We start from the raw sequence: 11,760 nt of genomic DNA, 5'->3' as shown, positions 1-11,760 counted from the left end.
CCTGGGTTCACGCTATTCTCCTGCCTCAGCCTCCCGAGTAGCTGGGACTACAGGCGCCCACCACCTCGCCCGGCTAGTTTTTTTGTATTTTTTAGTAGAGACGGGGTTTCACCGTGTTAGCCAGGATGGTCTCGATCTCCTGACCTCGTGATCCGCCCGTCTCGGCCTCCCAAAGTGCTGGGATTACAGGCTTGAGCCACCGCGCCCGGCTGCTAAATTTATTTCTAAATATTTTATTCTTTTTGCTGCCATAGTAAATGGAATTGTTTTTCTTTTCTGTTCTTTTCTTTTCTTTTCTCTTTTTCTGGAGACAGGGTCTCACTCTGTCACCCAGGCTGGAGTGCAGTGATGCGATCATAGCTCACTGCACCCTCAAATTCCTGGGCCTTACATTAAAATTAGCATGCACCATCACACCCGGCTAAGTGTTTCAATTTTCTGTAGAGACAGGATCTCACTGTGTTGCCGAGGCTGGGTCTCGAACTCCTGGGCTCAAGTGATCCTCCAGTCTTGGCTTCCCAAAGTGCTGGGATTACAGATGTGAGCCACCGCACCTGGCCTGTTTCCTTAATTATATTTTTAGATTCTTGATTTCTAGTGTATAGAAATACAATTGATTGGCCGTGCGCGGTGGCTCATGCCTGTAATCCCAGCACTTTGGGAGGCTGAGGCAGGTGGATCATGAGGTCAGGAGATCAAGACCAGCCTGGCCAATATGGTGAAACCCTGTCTCTACTAAAAATACAAAACTTAGCTGGGTGTGGTGGCACATGCCTGTAGTCCCAGCTACTCAGGAGTCTGAGGTAGAAGAATGGCTGGAATGCGGGAGGCGGAGGTTGCGGTGAGCCGAGATCGCACCGCTGCACTCCAGCCTGGGCGACAGAGCGAGACTCCGTCTCAAAAAAAAAAAGAAATACAATTGATTTTTGGATATTGATCTTGCACAATCTTGATTAACTTGTTTGTTAGTTTTAATCTTTTTCTAGTAGAGTCCTTGAGATTTTCTATATCCTAGATCATATCTGTTAATGGTGTTAATGGAGATAGTTTTACTTCTTTTCCAATCTGGATCCCTTGTTTTTATTTTTCTTGTATGATCATCCTGGTTTTATTTTTCTTGTATAATCATCTTGGCTAAAACCTCCAGTACAGTGTTGAATAAAACTGGTGAAGGCAGATATACTTGTCTTATTTCTGATCTTAAGGGAATGCATTCACTCTCTGATAATTAAGTCTGATGTTAGCTTTGTATTTGTGTAGATGCCTCTCATCAGGTGGAGGAAGTTCCTTTCTATGCCTAGTTTGGTTAGTGTTTTTATCATGAAAGAGTATTGAATTTCATCAGATAAGTTTTTCTGCATCTATTGAGATGATCATGTGATTTTTGAAAATTTCAACTTTTATTTTCGATTCAAGGAGTACATGTGCAGATTTGTTACATGGGTATATTGTGTGATGTTGGGGTTTGATGTATGAGTGATTTTGTCACCCAGGTAGTGAGCATAATACCCAATACTTAGTTGTTCAGCCCTTGCCCTCCTCTCTCCCTCCCCCTCGAGTAGTTCCCAGTGTCTATTGTTCCTATCTTTATGTCCATGTGTACCCAGTGTTGAGCTCCCACTTAAAAGTGAGAACACATGGTATTTGATTTTCTGTTCCTACGTTGATTCACTTAGGATAATGGCTTCCAGCTGCATCCATTTTGCTGCAAAGGAAATGATTTTGGTTTTTTTTGGCTGTGTAGTATTTCATGGTGTATATGTATTGCATTTTCGTTATCCAATCCACCATTGATGGACACCTAGGTTGATTCCGTGTTTTTGCTATTGGGAATAGTTCTATGATGAACATACAAGTGCATGTGTTTTTGGTACAATGATTTATTTTCCTTTGGGTATATACCTAGTAATGGGATTACTGGGTCCAATGGGAGTTCCATTTTTAGTTCTTTGAGAAATCTCCAAACTGCTTTCTACAGTGACTGAACTAGTTTGCATTTACACCAACAGTGTATAAGCATTCCCTTTTCTCTGCAGCCTTGCCAATATTTACTAATTTTTTACTTCTGAATAATATCCATTCTGACTGGTGTGTGAGATGGTATCTCATTGTGGTTTTGATTTGCATTTCTCTGATGTTCAGTGATGTTGAGCATTTTTTCATATTGGTTGGCCGCTTATATGCCTTGTTTTGAGAAGTGTTTGTTCATATCCTTTGCCCACTTTTTAATGGGTCTATTTGGTTTTTGCTTGTTAACTGGTTTAAGTTCCTTATAAATCCTGGATATTAGACCTTTGTTGCATACATAGTTTGTGAAGATTTTCTCCAAATCTTTAGGTTGTCTGCTTACTCTGTTGATATTTTCTTTTGCTGTGCAGAAGTTCTTTAGTTTAATTAGTTCTCATCTGTCAATGTTTGTTTTTGTTACAGTTGCTTTTGAGGACTTAGTCATAAATTATTTCCTAAAGCTGATGTCCAGAAGGGTATTTCCTAGGTTTTCTTCTAGGATTTTTATAGTTTGAGGTCTTACATTTATTAATAAGTCTAATCCATCTTGACTTAATTTTGCATATGGTGATAGGTACGGGTCCAGTTTCATTCTTCTGCATATGAATAGCCAGTTATCCCAGTGTCATTTATTGAATAGGGAGTCCTTTTCCCATTGTTTATTTGTTCTGTGTTAATATGGTATATTACATTGGTTGATTTCAGATATTAGACAAAGCTTGCATTCCTAGAATAAATCCCACTTACCCATGGTGTATAATCCTTTTTATACGTTTCTGGATGCCATTTGCTAGTATTTTGTTGAGGATTTTGTATCTATGTTCCTAAGAGATACTGGTCTGTAGTTTTCTTGTGATCTTTATCTGGTTTTTGTATCAAGGTAATACTAGCTTCTAAGTGGGCCATATTCCCACCTCTTCTTTTTGGAAGAGTTTGTGAGTAATTGGTATTCATTCTTCCTTAAATGTTTCAAAGAATTTACCAGTGAAGCCAGCTGGCTCTGGGCTTGTCTTTGTGAATCATTTGATTACTTAGTCTTTTTACTTGTTACAGGCATGTTCAGTTTTTTAAATTTTTTCCTAGTCAGTTTTGATTGTTTGTGTCATTCTAGCAATTGGTCCTATGTTATCTAATATGTTGGTCTATAATTGTTCTTAGTATTTCTTTATAATCTTTCTTACTTTTGTAAGGTCAGTAATGATGTCCCCTCTTTCACTCTTGATTTTAGAAATTTGAGGCTTTTTTCTTTTTTTTCTTGGACATTCTAAAGGTTTGACAATTTAGTTGATTTTTTCAAAGAACCAATTTTTAGTTTGGTTAATTTTTCTTTATTATCTTTCCATTCTCTATTTCATTTCTTACTGTTCTATTCTTTATTATTTCCTTTTATCTGCTGATGTTGGGTTCAATTTACTCTTTTTTCCAATTTTTTATTTTATTTATTTATTTATTTTTGAGATGGAGTTTTGCTCTTGTTGCCCAGGCTGGAGTGCATTGGTGTGATCTCGGCTCACTGCAACCTCTGCCTCCCAGGTTCAAGCGATTCTCCTGCCTCAGCCTCCCAAGTAGCTGGGATTACAGGCGTGAGCCACCACATCCAGCCTTTTTCCAATTTTTTAAAGTAGAAGTTTATGTTATTGATTCGAGATCTTTTTTCTTTTTTAATATAGGCACCTATAGTTATAAATTTTTATATAAGCACTACTTCAGTGTATGCCATATGTTTTGGTATGTTGCATTTTCATTTTCATTCATCTTATTTTCTGACTTCTCCTGTGATTTCTTCTTTGACCTATTGGTTATTTAAGGTTTTGTTGTTTAATTTTCTTATATTTGTGACTTGCCCACATTTCTTCTGTTGTTAATTTTTAATTTATTTATTTTTCCCAAATTACTTTGTTATTAATTTACTTCTTTCAATAAATCCTAAATTTTTTTTCAAAGTAAAGATACTTTGATCTTAATCATTTTAAATCTATTAAGGCTTATATTATGGCCTAGCATCGAGTCTATTGTGGAGAATGTTCCACATGTACTATAGAAGAATGTAATTCTCTTGTTGTTGGGTGGAGTGTTTTATACATGTCTGTGAGGTCTAGTTGGTTTGAGTGCTGTTCAGGTCTTCTATATCCATGTTGATTTTCCACCTAGTTGTTTCATCCATTACTGAAAGTCGACTATTGAAGTCTCAGTATTATTGCTGAATTGTCTATGTCTCCCTTCAGTTCTGTCCGTTTTTGCTTCATGTAGTTTTGGCTCTGTTGTTAGGTTCTCATGTGTTTTTGATTGTTTCATCTTCTTGATGAACTGTTTTATAATTGTAAAATATCCCTCTTTGTCTCTGGTAACAATTTTTGTCTTAAAGTCCATTTTGTCTGCTATTGGTATGCCACTCTAGCTCTCATGCTTGCCGTTTGCATGGGATTTCCTTTTTTGTCCTTTTCCTTTTAAACTCTTTGTATCTTTGAAACTAAAATGTGTCTCCTGTTGACAACATATAGTTGGATCTTGTTTTGTTGTTTTTATCCAGTTTCACAATATCTGCCTTTTGATTATTTAATCCATCCTCATATGATGTTACTATTGATATGCCTGGATTTACATCTACCATTTTGCCATATATATGTGTGTGTGTGTTTGTGTGTGTGTACATGCACAAAAAATACAAAGAGGAACAAAATTGTCATTATATGTATGTGTGTGACTATTTTGTTCCTCTGTTCCTCCTTTATTTGAAAATTTATTTTTGTAAATGGTCTGTGGTAGAGGTTGAAGTCCAGGTAGTTAGCTAACTATGCTAGCACTCTTTTTAAAAATTGTCCTTTTCTACTGAATTGCAATACCTCTGTATTATATATATTATTCCCATACATAGTTTGATATATTTATGAATTTTTTTTTTTTTTTTTGAGACGAAGTCTGGCTCTGTTGCCCAGGCTGGAGTGCAATGGCACGGCCTCAGCTCACTGCAACCTCTGCCTCCCAGGTTCAAGCAATTCTCCTGCCTCAGCCTCCAGAGTAGCTGGGACTACAGGCATGTGCCACCAGACCCGGCTAATTTTTGTATTTTTAGTAGAGATGGGGTTTCACAGTTTTGGCCAGGATGGTTTCGATTTCTTGACCTTGTCATCCACCAGCCTCGGCCTCCCAAAGTGCTAGGATTACAGGCGTCAGCCACTGCACGCAGCCTTTGTTTATGAAATTTCTATTATGTTCTACTCGTGTATCAGTCTTCTCAGTGTCAATATCTGTTGTTTTATCTCAGTGATTTAATGATAAATTTCAATATCTGGTATAGTAAGTTCCTCTTTATTTTCCTTCTTTTCAAATGATTGTTCATGTGAGTTTTGATATTCAAAAGAAAATACTAATTGTAATCCTTTTAAAACCTCACGAAAGGCGTGTGTGCATGTACACACACATACGCATACATATACATATGCATACATTTACCATCTAGTAGCGATATGTGAGAATCTAGGCAATTCATTTAAAGTAAAAATTCATAAATACTGCACATTAAAATGAAACACAACAGGATGATTTATGTTACTTTTACCTAATTATTGTTTTCCTTACAGAGTGTATACTGTGGAAAGCAGCGCCCTCAAGATATTAAAAGAGAGAATGATTTCACGAAAAAGTGACCTTACTCATGCTTTCCAACTTCAAGACCACAGAAAATCAGGTAACAAATTTCTATAACATTTATAATTTCTTAACACAGCTAGTTACATACAGATCACTTTTCATTTTCTTTGCTTCCTTAGGATTTCAGTTCTCCATTTTTACTAAGAAGGAAGAATAGAGATAAAAATAAAATATCCATTATTTGCTCAAAAAAGTCTTATTTCTCCCTTTTAGCAAGCTATTTTCAACTTGGAAAACTAACAACAACCCTGAATTAAACTTCTTCTTTTTTTTTTTTTTTTTTTTTTTTTTTTTGAGACAGAGTCTTGTTCTGTTGCCCAGGCTGGAGTGTAGTGGTGCAATCTCAGCTCACTGCAACCTCTGCCTCCTGGGTTCAAGCAATTCTCCTGCCTCAGCCTCCTGAATAGCTAGGATTATAGGCACGCGCCACCACAACGAGCTAATTTTTGTATTTTTAGTAGAGACAGGGTTTCACCATGTTGTTCAGGCTGGTCTTGAACTCCTGACCTCATGATCCATCCACCTTGGCCTTCTAATCCCTTCACGCATGGGATTACAGGCGTCAACCACCCGGCCCCAAACCTCTATTCTGATAATATGCTAGACTAGACATTCTGGAGGGCCTTCCCGTTAACAAACAGCTAGATTTTGGAGGATGTAGAATGTTAATGCATTTACCAGCCTCACAATAACGTGAATCTTCCAGCTGCATCTTCACTTTCCATGAAAGATGATTTGAAACCACATGTGGGAGCATGGAGCAACAAGAAAGCACAAAAGGCTAGATTGTCCTGGGGCCCAATGCTGATATTGGTATAGCAATCAATTCTGAGACTAAATTATAATATAGTAGAAAGATGGAAAAGCTGAATTTGAGACTTCCATCATCATGCTTCGACCCTCAAAGTGGCTAAAGTTGTCCTAAGTCTGTAATGCTCCCTGACTCTTGGCAAGCAAATGCAAATTTATCTTTGAGGGAAGCATCCCTAATTTTGGCCACTCGTGTATCCAGAGATTAAGATCCACTCACATGAGCTCACAATCAAAAATTACCAAACAAACAAGGATACAAACTACCAGCAGTGAGAGTCAGCAGAAACAACAGTTAGTTCCCTGAGGACATCAAATATTGGAATTATCAAATAAATATGTTTAAAGGAAATATGGAATGAGAAACATGCATTTGGGAATGATTTGAAGAAAAACCAAATAGATAGAAAATATACTTTAAAAAAGAAAAAGTGGCCGGGCGCGGTAGCTCACACCTGTAATCCCACCACTTTGGGAGGCCAAGGCAGATGGATCACAAGGTCAGGAGATGGAGATCATCCTGGCTAACATGGTGAAACCACGTCTCTACTAAAATTAGAAAAAATAGCCGAGCCTGATGTCAGGCACCTGTAGTCCCAGCTACTTGGGAGGCTGAGGTAGGAGAATGGCGTGAACCCGGGAGGTGGAGCTTGCAGTGAGCGGAGATCGCGTCACTGAACTCCAGTTTGGGTGACAGAGCCAGACTCCGTCTCAAAAAAAAAAAAAAGGTGGGGGGGAAAAAAGAAGAAAAAGCATAATGGATGGGTTAAACGGAAGATTAGACACTATTCAAGAAAGAATTAGGTTAGGAGTTATAAACAGGCCAGGCACAGCAGCTCACACCTGTAATCCCAGCACTTTGAGAGATTGAGGTGGGTGGATCACATGAGGTTAGGAGTTTGAAACCAGCCTGGCCAACATGGTGAAACCCCACCTCTACTAAAAATACAAAAAAAAAAAAAAAGAAAAAGAAAAATAATTAGACGGCCATGGTGGCAGGCACCTGTAATCCCAATTACTTGAGATGCTGAGACAGGAGAATTGCTTGAACCCAGGACGGGGAGGTTGCAGTGACCCGAGACCGCACCATTGCACTCCAGCCTGGGTGACAAGAGTGAAACTGTGTCTCAAACAAACAAAAAAAGAGTTATGAACAGTAAAATGAGAAGTTTAACATACACCTACCCAGGGTACTGGGAGGAGAGAATAGAATGTAAGAGACCATATATTTGACATGGTAATGGCTGAGACATTTCCAGAATTGATAAAAGACTCAAATTCATAAAGAGGGACAGTGATTCTCATGTACAATAAATAAAGTTAAATCCACACCTACACACATTTGTTGTGAAACTCCAGAGCACCAGTAGCAAAGAAAAAATCTTTAAAAAGCAAGCAGAGAGGAAACAACATATTGCTACAAAGAGATAACAATTAGACTGATAGATTTCTCAACAGTTGCAAAATTAGACCATAAAATCATATACACAAAACATTGGAAGTTAAATTTAGAAAAAGATATACTATGAAAACACTAACAAAAACAAAACTAAAACAGCTTTATGAGTATCAGGCAAAGTAGACTCTAAGGAGGTATATATTACTAGAAATAAAAAAGGACATTTCATAATGATAAAAGCTTATGCCAATTGAATCCATTCTAAATGTGTATGTACTTATTCATATAGCTTCAAAACTATTCAGAACAAAAATTGACAGAATAAAAAGTAGAAGTAGAAAAATCTACCACGATAGAGGGAGGTTTTAATACTCCTCTCTCAGGAACTAAAAGAACAGATAAAAGATTAGCAGACTTTTTTTTTTTTTTTTTTTGAGATGGAGTCTTGCTTTATTGCCCAGGCTGGAGTGCAGTGGCGCGATCTTGGCTCACCTCCCGGGTTCAAGAGATTCTCCTGCCTCAGCCTCCCCAGTAGCTGGGACTACAGGTGTGTGCCACCACGCCCAGCTAATTTTTTGTATTTTTAGTAGAGAAGGGGTTTCACCGTGTTAACCAGAATGGTGTTGATCTCCTGACCTCGTGATCCACCTGCCTTGGCCTCCCAAAGTGCTGGGATTAGAGGCGTGAGCCACCGCGCCCACCCAACCAGCAAACTTTTTTCTTAAAAGACTAGGCCAGGCATGGTGGCTCACACCTGTAATCCCAGCACTTTGGGAGGTCGAGGCAGGCAGATCACTTGAGGTCAGGAGTTCAAGACCAGCCTGGCCAACATAGTGAAACTCCATCTCTACTAAAAGTACAAAAAATTAGCCAGGTATGGTGGCATGCACCTGTAATCCCAGCTACTCAGGAGGCTGAGGCAGGAGAATTGCTTGAACCCAGGAGGCGAAGGTTGCAGTGAGCTGAGATGGCACCACTGCACTCCAGCCTGGGTGACAAGAGCCAGACTCCTTCTCAAAAAAAATAAATAAGCACACCTTACTTTGTTAATCAGAAAAAGGAAAAAAAAATCTAACACCTAAAGTCTGATTTCTTACAGGTGACAGGAAGGACACGATCTGTGGAATACTGAAGATATTCTTGAGTTATTTCTTCTTCAGGGCTGCGGGGCCTGGGAGGATAAATTATGAGGGAGAGCAGCTGGCCCCATGCTGCCGTGGCTCTCCCAAGGAGGTTGCATTCTTTAAAATCATATTTTAACACATCATTTGGGCTTTGTTATTGTTGTTGTTAGGAAAACTTTCTTTAAGCCAGTGGGCTTTTTGCATGGAGAAGATTTTGGGGCTGAACTTACCATGGAGAACCCTGAGTTCGAATCTGGTAAACATAGACAAAAATGGAAACGTTGAATACATGTCCAGCTTCCAGAATATCCACATTGAAAAGCCAGTACAAGAGGCAAGTGAAACATAGCCCCAGCTAAAACCTGGCCAGGGTGAAACATAACTTAGTCCTTTGAAAAGCTGGGAGTGGCCGGGCATGGTGGCTCACGCCTGTAATCCCAGCACTTTTGGAGGCCGAGGCAGGCAGATCACAAGGTCAGGAGTTCGAGACCAGCCTGACCAACATGGTGAAACCCCATCTCTACTAAAAATACAAAAATCATTTTGTATTTTTGTATACAAAATACAAAAATTTTGATGTGGTGGCATGCACCTGTAATCCCAGCTATTCAAGAGGCTGAGGCAGGAGAATTGCTTGAACCTGGGAGGCAGAGGTTGCAGTGAGCCGGGATCGCACCACTGCACTCCGGCCTGGGTGACAGAGCAAGACTCTGTCTCAAAAAAAGAAAAGCTGGGAGTGGGATAATCTAATAGATGGAGTGGCAGTCTTAGGAAAAGCCGAAGGGAATCTCCCAGGTACGCTGTGGCCTGTTCAGCAAATTTGTGTGTTCCCAGGATAAGCAAAAAGGAAAAAAAGAAGAAAAGGCTTCCACAAGCAAGTCCACATCAAATACTGGATTTTTTTTAAAGTGCTGTCTAGCAGAAAGGGAGATATGACATCCATGCTTTTTGTTTGTTTTTTGAGGCAGAGTCTCGCTCTGTTGCCCAGGCTGGAGCGCAGTGGTGCAATCTCGGCTCACTGCAACCTCTGCCTCCCAGGCTCAAGCGACTCTCCTGCCTCAACCTCCCAGGTAGCTGAGATTACAGGCGCTTGCCACCATACATACCCAGCTAATTTTTATATTTTTAGTGGAGATGGGGTTTCACCATGTTGACCAGGCTGGTCTTGAACTCTTGACCTCAAGTGATCTGCCCACCTCAGCCTCCCAAAGTGCTGGGATTACAGGCGTGAGCCCCTTTGCCTGGCCTGACATCCATGCTTTTATACAACGTACCATTTCGAATACTTAATGTATTGCTTGTTAAGCGTGAGTGTACAGTCTTGCTGACATGACCCAGAATATGTCTGAAAGATTTTTGAAATATAGAATCTTTTCTTAGAATATGAATATCGGGGAGATTTATCAGATCTCCATACTTATTAGTTAACAATTCATCAGCAGTTAAATATGACTTTGAGTTGAAAGGGAGCTGGTTGGAGCTAGGACTTGGGTGATCATTTGCAGCGAAGATGAGACGTTAAGAGCAGAGAGAAGGGAAGTAAAGGTAGGTTAGAGACTAAAATATCCCCAGGAAGGAGGCTTTTGACTTCACTTCAGAGGCAGTTTACCATGGTGACTAAGATCACAGGCCAAGTTTGGCTTCAAGCAGCGGCGATTTAAATCCCACTCACCAGCTCTGTTACCCTTGGCAAAAGTTCCTTTATCTCCCTGTTTTCAAATTTGTAAAATGGACATAATAATAGTTCTGTTCTTGTTCCTTCTTGTTGTAGAGGACCAAATGAAATAATCCAATAAACTTCTCTGTAAATGGTGGCTGTGTTAATTACTGCTGCCTTATTCAGTTTGGCCCTGTCCCCTGAGGATCACAGACTGAATGAAGAGGGTGGGGCCTCCAAGGGAAGGCTGGCCTTCTCAAATTTCTGTCTAAATCACATAATTTGAATTGTTGATGATGTTTTCTGTTTGTTACGTTTGCTAAAAGCGATCTGTGTCATGAATTCGATATGTTCTAACACTTAGAAAATCTTTATTTTAGGCTCATTCTACTCTGGTTGAAACTCTGTACAGATACCGATCTGACCTGGAAATCATATTTAATGCCATTGATACTGATCACTCAGGTAAATAAATGAACTTTGATGAGTTCATTTAAAAAGCGTATCTGTGTGTGTGTGTGTGTGTGTGTGTGTGTGTGTGTGTGTGTGTATTGGAGATACAAAGTGAGTACACTTTGATTGAGCCCTATAATGAATATGGTTTGACACCTTCATTGGTAAGATCATTGGTAAGATGGGGCTGGGCCTTGCTTATGCATACTGTTAAATGAAAATTGTAGGAGCCCATTGTTTTGGACTAAGCTCCTTCACCAGGCCCCAACAGACTAGACTAAAAGTCAAAATGCGGTAGTAATAGTAGAAAGCAAAGGCTAATCTGGTTCTCTGAAATCAGAACTCTGATTTTATCTATTTCATTCTTCATCTAACATGATGAAACTTGAGGGGAAAACAAACTCATTTAATATTATTGTTATTTCAGTTTGGCTGCAGACTCTGTATTCAAGATCATAGAGTCCTACAGAAGCCTATGTAGCCATCAGTCAAAGTGGAATAACTCTTTTTATAAATCACCAGCACAAATGAAAAGATTTACTATCCATTTCAGTATCTTAGTTACTCATGACCATAAAAATCATTGCTAGAAATCTGATTCTGTTTTGGGGACTAAGGGACTAAGGGCTATAAAAATTCATTTTCTTTTTTTTTTTTTT

General features: G+C 39.3%; 1 protein-coding gene across 1 annotated transcript in view; it reads left to right on the top strand.

Moving 5' to 3' along the window:
- Nucleotides 1–11,760, top strand: part of PPEF1 (protein phosphatase with EF-hand domain 1) — a 134,901-nt gene that overhangs the window by 122,114 nt on the left and 1,027 nt on the right. Inside the window, exons 14-16 of the mRNA XM_026451893.1 lie at nt 5,589–5,695; nt 9,162–9,325; nt 11,029–11,113. Coding sequence (XP_026307678.1) covers nt 5,589–5,695; nt 9,162–9,325; nt 11,029–11,113 — 356 coding nt within the window. The remainder of the gene's footprint in view (nt 1–5,588; nt 5,696–9,161; nt 9,326–11,028; nt 11,114–11,760) is intronic.

Source organism: Piliocolobus tephrosceles, chromosome Y (assembly GCF_002776525.5).
Source record: "Piliocolobus tephrosceles isolate RC106 chromosome Y, ASM277652v3, whole genome shotgun sequence".
Lineage (NCBI taxonomy): Eukaryota > Metazoa > Chordata > Mammalia > Primates > Cercopithecidae > Piliocolobus > Piliocolobus tephrosceles.
The sequence above is the reverse complement of the archived record's forward strand: the minus strand, read 5'-3'. Positions and strand labels throughout refer to the sequence as shown.